Genomic DNA, 18,808 nt, shown 5'->3' with positions numbered 1-18,808 from the left:
GTGTTGCCATGCAGAGTTTCACACTTTTGACTGGTCTGGTGTTACCGTGCTAGCACCAGGCACTGCACTATGTAGGGTCTTTCTTACTAGGTTGCATTTGCTGAGACTTTTTCTGGAGAATTGTGAATGGTGATTACTGCCAGCAATTCATGCTGGCTAGTCACTGAATGATGTTGCCAGCAGTAGCAGGGCAGTTTGCTTCGGCTGAAGTGCAGAATTAAATATTCACTGCTTGCATACGGCTAGTTGCAGAACAGAGCTGTTCTGTGGTGCTAAGTTCTGAGTGCCTAGCAAAATAAGCATGATGTTGTGTGTGTATATTTCCATGAGAGAAGCCCCAAACCTATGTTATATTGGCCAGACACAATCTGCCAAACTATGACTCCTTCTCAGAGAGAGAGAGGAGAGGGAGAGTGGAAAGAGGATAGGAGAGAGAAAGCGGTAGACAGAACCACATAACTACTTTCACACAAGTCCTCTAAAACCAAACAGGGTACGGACCTGTGAGCATAGAGATTAATTCATGAAGTGCGGTTTTCAAAACATCATTACAACAATCACCCCCCCCCCCCCCCCCCCAATGTAAATGTAATTGAATTTTGAATTACAGAAATACAGACCCACTAAAAATGATTGTATTAATATGGCCGCAGCAACGTTGGCCGTAAAACAAAGCCACTAGTCACAGAACACCTATTCATGGGTCAGCACATTTGCAAAAAGCTGTTCTTATTGCAGACTGCCAGGGTGCTTCCTGAAGGCAGCTGAAAATGGAGGAAGACCAGGAGGATGGTGAGACAAAATCTGTACCGTTAATACAAAAACAGTGTTAATATGCTGCTGAGACCAGTGGAGGCAGCCAGTCGTTGCAGGAGCCAGTTGTGATGCGAGATAGCGCTGCCATCAGGGGGCAGTGTGTGTGTGTGTGTGTGTTATGCATCCCATGCGCGTTCAGCCAGAACCATGTCACCCTGCCAGATCTGTACAGTACTACAGGGAATTCAGGGGAACTGTGTGTGTGAAGATGTGTGTGTGTGTGTGTGTGTGTGTGTGTGTGTGTGTGTGTGTGTGTGTGTGTGTGTGTGTGTGTGTGTGTGTGTGTTAAAACACGGTGAGCATGAGTACAAAATGCTGTGAGAGATCGAGAGAGAGCGTGAGAGAGAGCGAGAGTGAAGGGGAAATGGAACATACTGTGACTATGAGAATGTGAAAGTTGAACGCACGAGGCACTAATGTTCAATGAACAGCCCACATTAGAATGAGTTAGCGTGTTTGTATGTACACTGAACAAAAATATAAATGCAACATGCAAAATATCCCAGAAATGTTCCATACGCAAAATGCTTATTTCTCTCAAATTTTGTGCACAAATTTGTTTACATCGCTGTTAGTGAGCATTTATCTTTTGTCAAGATAATGACGTAGGCAGTGACATTACTTCTGGTTTAATAAAATAACATGGGACCTTTCCTTTGATGCAGAACTTACTCGGAAACATGTGTGCTATGTTCCTGATTGTCAACTTCTGTCTGCAACTGCATTAATAAAGGTTTTTTAACGATTTAATTAAAGATATTGTCACAATGCTAATTTCACCAATGAGCCAATGATTGACAAGAACCAAGGAACGAACCCTAACAGGGTGAGCGGTTTGCTGATGTCAACGTTGTGAACAGAGTATCCCATGGTGGCGGTGGGATTATGGTATGGGCAGGCATAAGCTATGGACAACGAACACAATTGTATTTTATCTGTGTCAATTTGAATGCACAGAGATACCGTGACGAGATCCTGAGGCCCATTGTCGTGCCATTCATCCGCCGCCATCACCTCATGTTTCAGCATGATAATGCACGGCCCCATTTCGCAAGGATCTGACAAGTATCCATTCCTCCATGGCCTGCATACTCAGTCATGTCACCCATTGAGCATGTTTGGGATGCTCTGGATCGACGTGTACGACAGCGTGTTACAGTTACAGCAACTTCATACAGCCATTAAAGAGGAGTGTGACAACATTCCACAGGCCACAATTAACAGCCTGATCAACTCTATGTGAAGGAGATGTGTCGCACGGCATGAGGCAAATTGTGGTCACACCAGATACTGACTGGTTTTCTGACCCACACTCCTACCTTTTTTTAAGGTATATGTGACCAACAGATGCATATCTGTATTCCCAGTCATGTGAAATCCATAGATTAGGGCCTAATGAATTTATTTCAAATTGACTGATTTCCTTATATGAACTAACTCAGTAAAATCTTTGAAATTGTTGTTTATATTTTTGTTCAGTATACTGTATGTGTTTAAAAAAAAAGAGAGAGAGGGGAAGGGATAATGGAGAAAGAATTGCTTTTATCAAGTGAGCGGGATCTTGATTCTAAAAAGATTGGAGTCAGCACAGTTCCCCCACCCCCCGCTCTCCCCGTCTCATCATCAGCAGTGGGGGCAGGCACTGTGCTGCAATCCTCCAATCCTCTCTCCTTCCCTCCCCCCTCTCTCTCTCCTTCAGACCGCTCTTTCCCTGAGTGCATCAGGAGCCTGCAGAGGAGCGGTGGAGGATGACTGGCGCTATCAGGGGCACCCTGCTCTGGCATGCTTGGAGGACGCCACAACCCAGGAGAGGATTTTGAGACGGAGCGAGAGAGCCTGCCAACCACTGGCCAACGCCAACACAGCACGAGAGAGAGAGAGACAGCGAGAGGGGGGGGGTCCACCTTTACCAGAGAAAGAAGAAGAGCAAGGGAGAAAAAATTAAGTGAGAGTGCAAGTGAGGAAGAATGTGAAAGAAAGGAAAAATACCCCAAAAGAAAGCCAGCGCAAAAAACGGAGAGACCCAAAAAAGAAAATGGTGCATGAATAATAAGGGCAACTTAACACCCCCCAGATTTGACTTGACAATCACACTCTCCAGCCTGCTGTTCTGAAAAAAAGAGGGGGAAGCAAGTGAGAGGGCTGGCCGAGGGAAGGAGAGAGGACGAAAAGAGCAAGATGACGGAGTGAAGCGATGGAGAGGATCAGGTGAGTGACTAATGGCATGTAAAACAGTACATGCTAACACATGTGCACATGACTGGACACACACACACAGTGCTTCACAAAGCAGTGATGTATTTGATTCTGGACCACACTAGTTCAGTGGACTGCAGCAGGGTGATTTGTCTATGACAGTCTCTGGCTTCTCATTAAATCTCTCCAACGGTGCTGAAATCTCCATTAGATATTACAGCTATTTATGGAGCAAATTCCGATCGGGTCCTTGGAGAAAAAGACTTGATGGAATTTTGAAAGCACTAATATACCGATTGACACAAATGTGCCATACAACTTAAGACAATTAATTGACAAAGACGAATAAGGTGCACGCACGGTCTCCAACATTAATTTTATTGTTATGTAATTTCAAGTTTTTTTTGATATTGGGTATGAATTGTAATGTTAAGTGCAACCTAAGACTAACTTGCAGTATACCATAACCTGATGAAGTTTAGAGCACTCAGCTTACTATGTACTGCTAAAACCTGCCACACTGATGTGTTTGGCAAGCTCTTTTTAATACAACCACACACACACACACGCTGTCCCCAGATACTCAATCATTTGTGCCAGAAGACAGGGTGAGAGAGGACAGGACACAATCGTGTGTGTGTGCGTGTGTGGGATCGAGAGTGTGTGTGTGTGTGCCACTAAAGGAATTCAGCCGGCTCTCTCTCACTGCAGTATTTCTAAGCTCCTACCCGCTGGCAAGGCCTCAAGCTTGCCGGCACACAGACTGACTGGGGTCCTTGTAAACAGCAACACAGCTATTAGATAGTAGAGTCCAAAACTCGGTTATGTGGACCTCAAGGGATGCCCGTTTCGTTTTTTCCCCTAGTACTACACAGCTGATTCAAATAATCAAAGCTTGATTAGTTGATTATTTGAATCAGCTGCGTAGTGCTAAGGCAAAAACCAAAACGTGCATCCCTTGGGGTCCTGAGGACAGAGTTTGGGAAACCCTCAAGCAGGACTGTTAGCATATGGCCTGGCGTTACAATGTTATAATGTCAGAGGGGGGTCAATGACATGAATGGGAACTATATGGAGGAGAGGGGATGGAGGGGAGAGGGCTCTGGGTTTAGTGAGGTCCAATCTACCCAGTTAGTTGTATAGTCACATTATGTGCTTGAAGTATGATAGATAGTTCACAGTCATGACTTTCTTACAGGCTGGATGCAGAACCAGTGTGGAGTGTTTTACTGCTGTCTCCTGGTGTTTATTACTGCCCCTCTCCCATCGGTGAGGCTGCTATGCATCAAAGGCTATCTCAAAACAGCAGTAGCTCCAGACAAGGGTATAAATAATTTCTACAGAGATTCCATTGAGGGGAAACTAGGCCGTTTATGAATAAGGGTGATACTGTAGCTAATACTCCGCCAACTAACGTTGTCTAGCAATCTGTTGTAATACTAACATGCTAGCAGATATCCATAGGCTTCCCGTCATTGTACTATTGCTAGATAGCATTGGCTCTCAAAACTACTGCAACGCTAACTTCCTTCATACTGGACACAGAGGCATAAACATGGTATCCACTAGTTCATCTGACTCTAGGGAAGTGGATAAAGGGCCTCATTGCCAAAATCCCTAAGTATCCCTTTAAGCTCCTGGTAATTGCAGCTTGGAAAAGCTAGCAAGGATTGGACTTAAATGAGCTATTGCTAATCAATATTTAAATGCTAATGGGGTCGGTAGCTAATTTAACTGTCAGTATTATTATTCTGCAGATGTGTGTGAATGAGTGATGGTCTTGACGAAGATCCATACAGGATCAAAACTGTGCCCTTCCATTTGTGAGTATATAAATTGTAGAGCAAAGAAGTGTTGCAGATGTATGTCCTTGGGTACAGTCCAGTGTCTCCTCTCACTGTGTCTCTCCCTCTCTCAGAGCCCTCATTATGCTCCCCCACGCCCCGTTGGCCTGCCTCTTCCTGCTCCTCCTGTCGGGGGTGCTGGGGGGGCTGGTCCTGTCTATCTGCCCTGCCGTGTGCTCCTGCAGCCGGGGCCACCGTGTGGTGGACTGCTCCTCACGGCACCTCTCACAGCTGCCCCCAGGCCTGCAGCATAACATCCGCTTCCTCAACCTCTCACACAACAGGTATGAAAACACTTCTTCCTTCTCATCATCCGCTTTCTTCTCATCATACTCGTCTTCGGCAGGTTGGGTCCTAACTTCTAAAATTCGAACTCCCCTCTCTCCCAACAGCCTTTGTGGTCTGGACGACCAGCTCGGCCACTACGCCCACCTGCGTACCCTGGACCTGTCCTATAACCTCCTGGGTCGCTTCCCCTCCGGCCTGCCCAGGGCCCTCTGGGACATCCGGGCCGCTGGCAACCAGCTCCGAGCACTGGACAAGAACGACACGGCCTACCATTGGAACCTGAGGGTACTGGACCTGTCAGCCAACGAGCTGGAGAGGGTGGTCTTCATCAACAACACCCTACCCAGCCTACACGCCCTAAACTTGAGTCACAACCGGTTCTGGACCGTGCCCACCAACATGCCTCATAATCTGGAGATGGTGGATTTGTCCCACAACTACCTGGTTCAGATCCTCCTGGGATCATTGGACCGGCTGCCCAGGCTGAGGAGGTTCTACCTGCATGCTAATCGCTTCTCCTGGGTGCCGGAGGGGGTATTTGACCGGTTGGAGGGGCTCGAGTTGTTGACACTTGGGGATAACCCTTGGGCTTGTGAAGAGGAGGAGAACATCACACGGCTCTTGCTCTGGGCCAAACACACCCGTGCTGCCGTGTTGGGCTGCCCCTGCTACACTAGGCCAACATGTGGACAAGCCCATCTGGCCACACCAGGAGGGGAGTGGCACTTTACGTCCCACACAGAGCCTCCACTGGGGGCTGATGCCAGAGAGCTGGGCCGTGGAGACCTCACACCGGATAGAGCTGCAGTCGTCACTTCTGGGTACTTGGCTAAGTCTGCGTTGTTGGAGCCTGGGACGCATGGAGACAGAGGGTCTGCCAATAGCTCGGGGGACCAGACATCGTTTGTGTTCATCTCCACCCCCTTGCACGGCCTCTCCACACGCACAAGCACTACAGGGCACCCGCACTCCGCCGCCAAGAAGCCCAACACAGGAAGCACGCAGAGCAGAAGCCACGGACTCCACACACCAATCCTGTATTCTGTAGTCACCTGGAACCTTCTAGTCACGGTGACTGCCTTCAAAGCCTTTTAAACCCACACGTTGTCAGTACTAGAGTCAAGTCTTGATGGATTTTGGAGAGGGCTAACCCTATGTACGTATGACCCAGAATGTAAAAGGGAGAGGTTTGTTATTGTTTTTATTTTAAAGAACAACTTTCAACTGTTACTGCCTAAATGTGTATCCTCTCTCATCTTCCAACCATTTGACCAACATCTACAGAGTGAAGTTGTGCTGTATGGCTACATCTTTCAAACTTGCATACAAATAATATCTAGGCAAATGTATACACATAGTGCTTCGGAAAGTATTCAGACCCCTTCCTTTTTACACATTTTGTTATGTTTCAGCCTTATTATAAAATGCATTAAATAAATAAAAATCCTCATCAATCTACACAAAATACCCCATAATGACAGAGCAAAATCAGGTTTTTAGAAATGTTTGTTAATTTATTAAATATGAAAAACAGAAATACCTTATTTAGATAAGTATTCAGACCCTTGGCTATGAGAATGGAAATTGAGCTCAGGTGCATCCTGTTTCCATTGATCGTCCTGGAGATGTTTCTACAACTTGAATGGAATCTTACTGGGGTCAATTCAATTGATTGGACTATATAAGGTCCCACAGTTGACAGTGCATGTCAGAGCAAAAACCAAACCATGAAGTTGAAGGAATTGTCCCTAGAGCTCCAAGACACAATTGTGTTGAGGCACAGATCTGGGGAAGGGTACCCAAACATTTCTGCAGCATTGAAGGTCCCCAAAAACACAGTGGCCTCCATCATTCTTAAATTGAAAAAGTTTGGAATCACCAAAACTCTTCCGAGAGGTGGCCACCCTGCCAAACTGAGCAATCGGGGGAGAAGGGCCTTGGTCAGGGACGTGACCAAGAACCTGATGGTCACTTTGACAGAGCTCTAGAGTTCCTCTGTGGAGGTGGGAGAACCTTCCATAAGAACAACCATCTCTGCAGCACTCGACCAATCAGGCCTTTATGGTAGAGTGGCCAGACGGAAGCCACTCCTCAGTAAAACAGGGACATGAAAGCCCGCTGGGAGTTTGCCATAAAGCACCTAAGGGACTCTTAGACAATGAGAAACCAGATTCTCTGGTCTGATGATTCTCTGGTCTGATGAAACTACGATTGCGTTACGTCTGGAGGAAACATGGCACCATCCCTACGGAGCATGGTGGTGGCAGCATCATGCTGTGGGGATGTTTTTCAGCAGCAGGGACTGGGAGACTAGTCAGGATCGAGGGAAAGATGGAGCAAAGTAAAGAGAGATCCTTGATGAAAACTTGCTCCAGAGCGCTCAGGACCTCAGACTGGGGGGGAAGGTTCACCTTCCAACAGGACCACGATCCTAACCGTACAGTCAAGACAACGAAGGAGTGGCTTCGGGACAATTCTCTGGATGTCCTCAAGTGGCCCAGCCAGAGCCCAGATTTGAACCAGATCAAACATCTCTGGTGAGACCTGAAAACAGATGTGCAGCAACACTCCCCATCCAACCTGACAGAGCTTGAGAGGATCTGCAGAGATGAATTGGGGAAAACTCCCCAAATACAGGTGTACCAAGCTTGTACCGTCAAACCCAAGAAGACTCTAGGCTGTAATCGCTGCCAAAGGTGCTTCAACAAAGTACTGAGTAAAGGGTCTTATGTGAGATATATATACACACAAACCTGTTTTTGCTTTGCTTTGTCATTATGGGGTAGTGTGTGTAGAATGATGAAACAATTTAATCAATTTTAGAATAAGGCTGTAAACTAACTAAATGTGGAAAAAGTAAAAGGGGTCTGAATATATCTCGAATGCATTGTACATGACTAATAATACTCTATCGGTGTGGAAAGATGAATGCTCTACTCTATGTAGTATATACTGCTTGTCCGTTCTGTTGACAGATGCTGCGTTTTATGGTTTCTATGATATAAAGAAAAGGAAAACATTTAGAACGCATTTAATGTACGTGTTGTTTGAAAGAGTCAGTGTATGACGTGAGAAATAATCTTTAAACCTTGGCATCAGCTTGGTTTGGGGGTTATCTTGGAGGGCCTGCAAGTTCTTAAAGTGGAACTGACAGAATCTACTTTGCAGATATGAAACAGACAATCATAATGCCATTACAAAATATACAATTCCTATTTTATGCTACAAAACCAACTTTATAACTAGTTTTGAAAATAGGTTCTATTTGACTCATAATTCCATGACGTTGAGTAAGGCATTGTTGGTAGAATAGATGGATGCAGTTCAATGCATGATTCATATAATTCTCCAATACATTTCTTTGTAGTCCAACAAATATTGCTATCAAGTTGTAAATCACAGCTGGCCTGGTACATTGTTTGCTGCCTCCAGCCCGGCGGGCACCGTTTCAGTTTCAATGACTCAATATTTTGGACAAATGTACGGACGAATGTAACTAAGGCTGGAAACAGCTAGAGATGCAGGTGTCATTTGCTTAGCTTGCAAGAAATGTGAATCACTTTGCTAGCTAGCTATGCTAAACTTGAACAACTGTTTTCCACAGTAAGCATATATCTTAGTTGTCTATCAAATGTATTTGGCATCGATCAAGACGATCAAATGGGAGGGCAGGCAGGCAAGTTCCCAAGGGTTGAGACGAGCATGCACTGGCAGGCGATCTGCAGAAGTTAGAGCAGGCTACTATTCACCATTGCTTATCAGTGCAAATTTGACGGCCAACTACTAAAAAGGTTTAAGGGTTTATCTACTTTTCCCTTGTTACATTTTTAGCTCATCTCGCTTTTGCTAACCTTAGTTGTTGAGCTTGTTGATGTGCATATGCAACTGAGGGAGATCAGGCCTACTTGTTGTTTGATCAATAGGACTCAAGTTCCCAAATGTAAGAGAACTCCCGTGGAACACAACATATACAAAATTATGTGGACACCCTTTGAAATTAGTGGATTCGGCTATTTCAGCCACACCCATTGCTGACAGGTGTATAAAATTGAGCACACCGCCATGCAATCTCCATAGACAAACATTGGAAGTAAAATGGCCTTACTGAAGAGCTCAAATGTTCAACTTGGCACTGTCACAGGAGGCCAGTTCATCAAATTTCTGCCCTGCTAGAGCTGCTCCGGTCATCTGCAAGTGATGTTATTGTGAAGAGGAAATGTCTAGGAGCAACAGCATCTCAGCCGCGAAGTGGTAGGCCACACAAGCTCACAAAACAGGACTGCCGAGCTCTGAAGCGTGTAGCCCGTAAAAATGTTCTGTCCTTGATTGCAACACTCACTACAGAGTTCCAAACTGCCTCTGGAAGCAACGTCAGCACAAGAACTGTTCATCGGGAGCTTCATGAAATGGGCTTCTATGGCCAAGCAGCCACACACAAGCCTAAGATCAACATGCGCAATGCCAAGTGTCGGCTGGAATGGTGTAAAGCTCGCCGCCATTGGATTCTGAAGCAATGGAAACGCAGTCTCTGGAGTGATGAATCAGGCTTCACCATGTAGCAGTCCGACTGACGAATCTGGGTTTGGCGGATGCCAGGAGAACGCTACCTGCCCCAATGCATAGTGCCAACTGTACAGTTTGGTGGAGGAGGAATAATGGTCTGGGGCTGTTTTTCATGGTTCGGGCTTGGCCCCTTACGCTTCGATCACACCGACAGCATCATTGCATTTTTGGTACACCAGAAATACATTCACTTCCAGTGGAACCCTGCGCGTGCCTTGCAGCATTGCGTTGCAGAGGCAGTTGCAGCGCGTTCTGTGTGGTGCATACGTAGGATTTATAGAATGCATGCGTCAAACTGTATGCAAATACGGCTTGACAGAAATGGTAGCAGGAGGTGAATGTGGAACTTTTGTTGCACACATATCCAGATGATGCTGCATACGATTTTGCGCAATGACGCTATCGGTGTGATCAGGGCATTAGTTCCAGTTTAGACAAATCTTAACGCTACAGCATATAATGCCATTATAGATGATTCTGTACTACCAAATTTGTTGCAAAAGTTTGGTGAAGGCCTTTCCCTGTTTCAGCATTACAATGCCCCTGCGCACAAAGCGAGGTCCATATAAACTCAGCAAAAAAAGAAACGTCCTCTCACAGGTCAATTGCGTTTATTGTCAGCAAACTTAACATGTGTAAATATTTGTATGAACATAACATTCAACAACTGAGACGTAAACTGAACAAGTTCCACAGACATGTGACTAACAGAAATAGAATAGTGTCCCTGAACAAAGGGGGGTCAAAATCAAAAGTAACAGTCAGTATCTGGTGTGGCCACCAGCTGCATTAAGTACTGCAGTGCATCTCCTCCTCATGGATTGCACCAGATTTGCCAGTTCTTGCTGTGAGATGTTACCCCACTCTTCCACCAAGGCACCTGCAAGTTCCCGGAAATTTCTGGGGGGAATGGCCCTAGCCCTCACCCTCCGATCCAACAGGTCCCAGACGTGCTCAACGGGATTGAGATCCGGGCTCTTTGCTGGCCATGGCAGAACACTGACATTCATGTCTTGCAGGAAATCACGCACAGAGCGAGCAGTATGGTTGGTGGCATTGCCATGCTGGAGGGTCATGTCAGGATGAGCTCGCAGGAAGGGTACCACATGAGGGAGGAGGATGTCTTCCCTGTAATGCACAGCGTTGAGATTGCCTGCAATGACAACAAGCTCAGTCCGATGTTGCTGTGACACACCGCCCCAGACCATGACAGACCCTCTTCCAAATCGATCCCGCTCCAGAGTACAGACCTCGGTGTAACGCTCATTGCTTCGACAATAAACGCGAATCCGACATCACCCCTGGTGAGACAAAACCACGACTCATTAGTGAAGAGCACTTTTTGCCAGTCCTGTCTGGTCCAGCGACGGTGGGTTTGTGCCCATAGGCGACGTTGTTGCCGGTGATGTCTGGTGAGGACCTGCCTTACAACAGGACTACAAGCCCGCAGTCCAGCCTCTCTCAGGCTATTGCGGACAGTCTGAGCACTGATGGAGGGATTGTGCGTTCCTGGTGTAACTCGGGCAGTTGTTGTTGCCGTCCTGTACCTGTCCCATAGGTGATGTAACAACACCTGCACAGTATTATAACACGTGGTATGCCACTGCGAGGACGATCAGCTGTCTGGCCTGTAGCGCTGTCTTTGCAGTCCTCATGCCTCCTTGCAACATGCCTAAGGCACATTCACGCAGATGAGCAGGGACCCTGGGCGTCTTTCTTTTGTTGTTTTTCCAGAGTCAGTAGAAAGGCCTCTAGCATCCTAAGTTGTCATAATTGTGTTCTTAATTGCCTACCGTCTGTAAGCTGTTAGTGTCTTAACGACCGTTCCACAGGTGCATGTTAATTAATTGTTTATGATTCATAGAACAAGCATAGGAAACAGTGTTTAAACCCTTTACAATGAAGATCTGTGTAGTTATTTGGATTTTTACGAACTACCTTTGAAAGACCGGGTCCTGAAAAAGGGATGTTTCTTTTTTTGATGAGTTTAGAAATGGTTTGTCAAGATCAGTGTGGAAGAACTTGACTGGCCAGTCTAGATCCCTGACCTCAACCCCATCAAATACCTTAGGGACGAATTGGAACGCCGACTGCAAGCCAAGCCTAATCGCCCAACCTCACTAATGCCCGTGGCTGAATGGAATCAAGTCCCCGCAGCAATATCCCAACATCTAGTGGAAAGATATTCCATAAGAATGGAGGCTGTTACAGCAGCAAAAGGGGGGACCAACTCCAAATTAACACCCATGATCTTAGAATGAGATGTTCGACGAACAGGTGCCCAGATAGTTTTGGTCATGTAGTGTATTTACATATTAGTATTAATTCAAATCAGGTGTATTTTGTGACTTTTGGCAAAGGCTTTATAATGATCTAATGTTGCGCTGTTGCTACTGCCTGTAAACACACAATCCAGTGTGTTTACAGGCAGTATGATGGCAGGCCCGTGTGCCAGACGCACAGCTGCTTTCCCGTTTTATATTGGTATAGAATTTTCACAATGCCTTACTCTACGTCATTCCCAAACATTTTATGAATGTATGAAAACGCACAAAAAAAAATCTAAGTGCTTGCTTGTCATAAAAAGTGTGAGAAAAAAAAGGCTATATTTTTCCTATGTGTGTATATGAATACATTTTAACAAGATTTAATGTTGCTAAAACGATGTCAGTTCCACTTTAAGCCCCTAATGCACGCACACACACGAGCACACATACACACTTTCTGGCCAAACGGTCGTGTGTGACTCCCTTCCTACCACACACACCTTACAGACAGAGGTACAGTGCATTTGGAAAGTATTCAGACCCATTCCCTTTTTCCACATTTTGTTACGTTACAGCCTTCACTCAGTACTTTGTTGAAACACCTTTGGCACCGATTACAGCCTTGAGTACTCTTTGGTATGACGCTACAAGCTTGGCACACCTGCATCTGGGGAGTTTCTCCCATTCTTCTCTGCAGATCCTCTCTAGCTCTGTCAGGTTGGATGAGGAGCGTCGCTGCACAGCTGTTTTCAGGTCTCTCTAGGGATGCTCGATCGGGTTCAAGTCCGGGCTCTGGGTGAGCCACTCATGGACATTCACAGACTTGTCCCAAAGCCACTCCTGCGTTGTCTTGGCTGTGTGCTTAAGGTCATTGTCCTGTTGGAAGGTGAACCTTCGCCCCAGTCTGAGGTCTTGAGACTTTCATCAAGGATCTCTCTGTACTTTGTGCCGTTCATCTTTCTAAAGGCCTGATTGTTAAGAGTGCTGCAGAGATGGTTGTCCTTCTGGAAGGTTCTCCCATCTCCACAGAGAAACTCTGTCAGAGTGACCATCGGGTTCTTGGTCACCTCCCTGACCAAGGCCCTTCTCCCACGATTGCTCAGTTTGGCCGGGCAGCCATCTCTAGGAAGAGTCTTGGTGGTTCCAAACTTCTTCCATTTTACGAATGATGGATGCCACTGTGTTTTTGGGGACCTTCAATGCTGCAGAAATGTTTTGGTACCCTTCCCCAGATCTGTGCCTCGACACAATCCTGTCTCAGAGCTTTATGGACAATTCCTTCGACCTCATGGTTTGGTTTTTGCTCTGACATGCACTGTCAACTGTGGACCTTATATAGACAGGTATGTGCCTTTCCAAATCATGTCCAATCAAATGAATTTACCACAGGTGGACTGCAATCAAGTTGTAGAAACATCTCAAGGATGATCAATGGAAACAGGATGCACCTGAGGTCAATTTCGAGTTTCAAAGCAAAGGGTCTGAATACTTATGTAAATAAAGTTTTTATTTTTATTTTTAATACATTTTCAAACATTTCTAAAAACCTGTTTTTGCTGTGTCATTATGGGGTATTGTGTGTAGATTGGTGAGGATGTTTTTATTTATTTAATGCATTTTAGAATAATGCTATAACATAACAAAATGTGGAAAAAGGGAAGAGGTCTGAATACTTTCCCAATGTACTGTATGTAGACAGCAACACTAACATACAGTACACTCCTTGGCAAGGTCTTACCTGCGAGCAATATAGTAGAAGACAGGGTTGCCATTCTTGGAGGTTCCAGCCTGGTAGAAGATGTTGAGGGTCTTCAGGGCTTTAAACTCGTCTTTCTCATGGACCTGGTGCCTAGAAATCAGGGACAAACGGACAATAGAATGCTTCTGAATCAACTCCACTCACCAACTGCTGACATCCTGAGTTTCTTAGAACATTTTACAGACTAACTCTACACTAAGAGAACAGTTACCTGGTCATAAACTCCTCAAACTTGGAGCTGGTGAGGTTGAGGCTGGACCAGTGGGTGTCGGCAACAGGTTTGTGTTCGGGGGGCCCCAGATAGGCCAGGAGGGTGGCCATCTTGTCAAACGGCCGCCTGCCCACTGCCTTGTGGTCCCTATGGAATGGGAAGAGAGAGACCGCTGTCAGACTGAGGGCTATACTGGTAGTGCACATAACATGATGATTGTTGACTCATTGTGTGTGTGTGTGTGTGTGTGTGTGTGTGTGTGTGTGTGAGAGAGAGTTACTGACCTGTTGCTGGAGAGGTACTGTCCGATCCTCTCCTGGTTGTTCCACAGCAGCCTATGGAGGGCCAGAACGTTGCCATCACTGATGAAGGACAGGCTGTGGTTGACTGAGTCACTGGGAGGAGAGTCAGAAGCTATGTCCAAAAATAACCTACAGGGCAATATGGAGGGATCACAGAGTGAATGGTTAATTACAGAACTGGAAATATACAAAAATATCTAACATTTTAGAAAATGAGTCTAGGTACGTAATTCTCAGCTTCATAAGAGAAAGTCGGGACTCCGATAATTTCCTGCTTTTCAGGATACTGAGAGAGCAGTTTGTGATTTTATCCGATTTGAAAATTGGGGATTTGTTGTCAGAAGTTTTGCTGGTATTAAAATTCTTCTGACTTACCGCGTAAAAATATACAGTTCAAGACGTCACAAATCTGGTAACTGCGCCATTGCTAACTAGCATAGCTGGTCCCATTGTTGCAAAGAGTTAAATAAGAATCCCATTGTCATCTTCAACCTAACTTACCGCCTGGCTGCATCAAAGTTGCTTTTCACAAAGTCGTTAAAAGGCCTCATGTGCTCCTCTTTGGTAAACAACACGTGGTTGGCAATGCTCTGGAGGATCTGCGAACAAAACAGAGAGCAACTTAACTAAAATCAAAGGTAATAAATATAATACATTGTTTACAATTATTTTATCAAACTATTTTAGTCAAAGCCACTACTGTCATTTTCACGCAAGGTGCTTATTTTAGGAAGATGGAATCTCCCAACCCATACCTTGGACATGAGCTTTAGTCCTCTCTCTATGCTGGGTGGGGGCTTCTCATCCAGGATGCCTGCCTCGTAGGGTGACACGATGGCAGGGTTGATGAAGCGCAGGAACATGGCACTGCCCACCGCCCCTATACTGTTCTGGGGGAAACGCTGGCTCACCACCTGAAGGAAAAGGGGGAGGGAGGAGAGCAGGATGAGGAGTTGGAACAGAGTGGAGAGAAAACACGAAAGGAAAGGAAATTAGAAAGTTAGATGCTTGTACGACATGACAGAAGATCTCACACCACCCTTCTCAAAGCCAGCCAGAGCACAAGCGAGAGAGAAAGAGTTAGAGAGTAAGAGTGCAAGAGAGGGGGAGGGCGACAGAGGAAGAAGGAGAGAGGACTTCCAGAAAAAAAAATGCCTTGTTATGGCGAGATCACAACTTATTTATCTCATGATCACTATAACAAAAGTTGTTAAAAAGAAATGGACGTATTGATTTCTATCTATTTTTATTTAACCTTTAAAAGTCAGTTAAGATCACATTCTTATTTTCAATGACGGCCTAGGAACAGTGGGTTAACTGCCTTGATCAGGGGCAGAACGACAGATTTTTACCTTGTCAGGTCTGGGATTCGATCTAGCAACCTTTCGGTGACTGGCCCAACGCTCTAACCACTAGGCTACCTGCCACCCCAATTGATGATAGATTGACTGTGTGGCTGAGGCGGCAGAGCCCACAGTGGATCAGTACATACGTTTTTATTGATTGCTACACTAAGCAATAATACAACTCATGCTAACATCATGCTTTCATTTGTGTTTGGAGATCATTATCAGTTTATTAGTTAGAATGTTAGCAAGCTAAATGTCCCTTACCTTGAGCTATGAGCTTGTGAGGGAGCTAAGCCCTGGTGGGGAATTTAAGCCCTCAACGATGCCTTACAGGACGCTCTAAATGTCCCTTACAACGTTGCTAACTTGCCTAGTCTTGTGAGCTAGCAAGCTAGTGAGTTAGCTCGGTAGTCTTGTTAGCTAGATTGTTAGCTGGCATAACTGAAGTGTATAACATGCATAAGGAACACTTCACGTTTAAATGGATCATATTTACATTTACTGAGTGGGTGAGCTCCATTCCTAACAGGCTGATCAGATTGAATTTCAGCCTCAGAGCGTGATCTGATTCAACAGCAGCATCAGAGGCTGATAAATCAGGATTGTGTCTCGTAGGCTGTTTCATAGGTAAAGCTCCTTGCAGGCAGATTAGCAGTCAGGTTGCTGCCTTGTAGGCTGTCTGCAAGGAGCCCACTGTGAATTTCAATATCATGCACAAAACATGAAGTGTCCCTTATAATTATACACATATCAGTTATGCAAGCTAACAACCAACATAGGTAATAAGCTAGCTAACAGGACTAGATAGCTAATTAGCATGCAATTGGCTGTGGTCTTGGGGAAGCACGCAGCCTGTCAGGCATCGTTCAAGGCTTACATGCCCCATGAACGCATTGCAATCAACACAGCCACAGGGCTCCTTGATGAGGTGGTTGTGCATCTGAACAAATTAATGGATGATGATGGGTACTTTTGATTATCTCGTAATCTCGACAAAACTTTTACCATATGTAGTGATCATGAGATAAGTTGTGATCTCGACATAAGATAATTATTATTTGTATTCATATGTCTTCCTCTCTGGACTTGCGTAGCTAAGAGAGGACATTTTAAAATAAAGCTTTGATGGAAATTAAGCCTTTGAAAAACAAAATAAATGCCAGCAGGAGTGGACAAGCTTGATTTTAAAGTGGAACTGACTACGTTTTATCAACATAAAACCTTATTAAAATCTGTTCATTTACACCCCCAGGATGAATGACAATACTTATTTTACATTTTCTGACAAGTGAGCACTTAGATATGGTAATTTTCACGTTTTCATACAATGTTTGGGAATAACGTATAGTAGCGCACATGAAAATTCTATACCAATATAGACTGGGAAAGCAGCCATGTGTTTGGACAATTAATAGACACTGCAGGAAATAAAACCTAATATAAACATCGGTCTTGTCCAGGACCGGCGTCTAGGCAGACCGGTGCGCCATAGCCAATCAGAGCTACAGTAAGTCTATATGAAAATAAGCCATTTTCCACAGAAGCCTGCCAACATTCACATTGAACTGGACTGTGTGTTTTTACAGGCAGTAGCAACAGCGCAACTTTAGAACGTTATTCGCCAAAAGCCACAAAATACACCTGAATGGATTTCTGCAAATATGTAAATACCATGGGAGTCTTCTTACATTTGGGAACTTAGTTATATTAAGCAAACAACCATGAAAAGGTATGCCCTCTTAAATCAGTTGCCTATGCACATAAACAACAAGATCAACAACGTATGCTAGCCAGAGCGAGATGAGCTCAAATCTGAAGAGGGAACATTAGATAAATCCTCTCAAACTTGCTAGTTGGCCGTCAAAAATCGCACTGATAAACGATGGGGAATAGTAGCCTGTTCATCCTTCTGCAGCTTGCTTGCCAATGCATTCTTGACCCAACCTACATTTTGACAACTGAATGGGAACTTGCCTGCCCGCCCATTTGATCGATCACCAAACACATTTGATTGACAACTAAGAGATATCTAATCAAATTTTATTTGTCACATGCGCCAAATACAACAGATATAATCATAACCAACAATGCAGTTCAAGAAAGAGTTAAGAAAATCTTTATTAAATAAACAAGTGGAAAAAATGAAAAAAAGTAACAAGAAAATGACAACAACGAGGCTATATACAGGGGGTAAAGAGACTATGGATAGATAACAGCGAGTAGCAGCAGTGTAAAATCAAAGGGGGGAGGGGGATGTCAATGTAAATAGTCCGGGGGGCAATTTGATTAATTGTTCAGCAGTCTTATGGCTTTGGGTTAGAAGCTGTTAAGGAGCATTTTGGTCCTAGACTTGGCGCTCCGGTACCTCTTGCCATGTGGTAGCAGAGAGAACAGTCTATGACTTGCGTGACTGGAGTCTGACAATTTTTGGGACCTTCCTCTGATACCGCCTAGTATATAGGTCCTGGATGTCAGGAAGCTTGGCCCCAGTGATGGACTGGGCCATACGCACTACCCTCTGTAGCGCCTTACGGTCAGATGCCGAGCAGTTGCTATACCAGGTGGTGATGCAACCGGTCAGGATTCTCTCGATAATACAGCTGTAGAACTTTGAGGATCTGGGTACCATTGCCAAATCTCTTCAGTCTCCTGAGGGGGAATAGGTGTTGTCGTGCCCTCTTCACGACTGTCTTGGTGTGTTTGGACCATGACAGATCGTTGGTGATGTGGACACCAAGGAACTTGAAACTCGACTGGCTCCACTACAGCCCCGTCGATGTTTGTGGGGGCCTGTTCGGCACTCCTTTTCCTGTAGTCCACGATCATCTCCTTTGTCTTGCTCACATTGAGGGAGAGGTTGTTGTCCTGGCAGTCTCTGACCTCCCGATAGGCTGTCTCTTCGTTGTAGGTGATCAGGCCTCCCAATGTTGTGTCATCAGCAAACGTAATGATGGTGTTGGGAGTCGTGTTTGGCCACACAGTCGTGGGTGAACAGGGAGTACAGGAGGGGACTAAGCACGCACCCCTGCTAACTGTGGATAACAGTCGTTCATGTTCAGCATAGCTAGCAAAGCGATTCACATTTTTTGCGTATCAACTAAAAATGGCACCTGCATTTCTAGCTGTAGCCATTGAAAAACGATGAGTGGTAAAAGTCGGTCGCTCACCCCACTCTTCCAATGACATGACATCCTCCCAGCAGCTAGCTAGCTA

General features: G+C 45.2%; 2 protein-coding genes across 6 annotated transcripts in view; one reads left to right on the top strand and one right to left on the bottom strand.

The window, feature by feature from the left end:
- The window catches only part of LOC139548178 (neurofibromin-like), a 97,737-nt gene that overhangs the window by 43,957 nt on the left and 34,972 nt on the right, over positions 1 to 18,808 (bottom strand). For 4 of the 5 annotated variants that reach the window (XR_011669671.1, XM_071357647.1, XM_071357648.1 and 1 more), the window contains exons 30-34: positions 15,002 to 15,160; positions 14,748 to 14,845; positions 14,229 to 14,375; positions 13,945 to 14,091; positions 13,713 to 13,823 (exon numbers count right to left, since the gene is read on the bottom strand). Coding sequence is in view for 4 of the 5 variants with exons in the window: in XM_071357647.1 (XP_071213748.1) it covers positions 13,713 to 13,823; positions 13,945 to 14,091; positions 14,229 to 14,375; positions 14,748 to 14,845; positions 15,002 to 15,160 (662 nt within the window). In the remaining variant the exon portion in view is untranslated. Of the gene's footprint in view, positions 1 to 2,536; positions 2,721 to 13,712; positions 13,824 to 13,944; positions 14,092 to 14,228; positions 14,376 to 14,747; positions 14,846 to 15,001; positions 15,161 to 18,808 lie in introns of those variants that run through there. The other variant, XM_071357651.1, reaches the window with a different exon arrangement.
- LOC139548183 (oligodendrocyte-myelin glycoprotein-like) lies at positions 2,720 to 8,163 on the top strand. The gene is made up of 4 exons (XM_071357661.1): positions 2,720 to 3,024; positions 4,770 to 4,835; positions 4,931 to 5,140; positions 5,249 to 8,163. The coding sequence occupies exons 2-4, from the start codon at positions 4,780 to 4,782 to the stop codon at positions 6,237 to 6,239; spliced, it is 1,257 nt and encodes a 418-aa protein (XP_071213762.1). The 5' UTR covers positions 2,720 to 3,024; positions 4,770 to 4,779; the 3' UTR covers positions 6,240 to 8,163.

Source organism: Salvelinus alpinus, chromosome 21 (genome assembly GCF_045679555.1).
Source record: "Salvelinus alpinus chromosome 21, SLU_Salpinus.1, whole genome shotgun sequence".
Lineage (NCBI taxonomy): Eukaryota > Metazoa > Chordata > Actinopteri > Salmoniformes > Salmonidae > Salvelinus > Salvelinus alpinus.
This window is presented reverse-complemented; position numbering and strand designations above follow the sequence as displayed.

Excerpts from the sequence above, each read along its gene's own strand:
- LOC139548183 (XM_071357661.1), top strand. The coding sequence starts at position 4,780 with ATGAGTGATGGTCTTGACGAAGATCCATACAGGATCAAAACTGTGCCC. Across the intron at positions 4,836-4,930 it reads AAAACTGTGCCCTTCCATTT|AGCCCTCATTATGCTCCCCC; the intron begins GTGAGTATATAA and ends TCCCTCTCTCAG. Across the intron at positions 5,141-5,248 it reads CTCAACCTCTCACACAACAG|CCTTTGTGGTCTGGACGACC; the intron begins GTATGAAAACAC and ends CTCTCCCAACAG.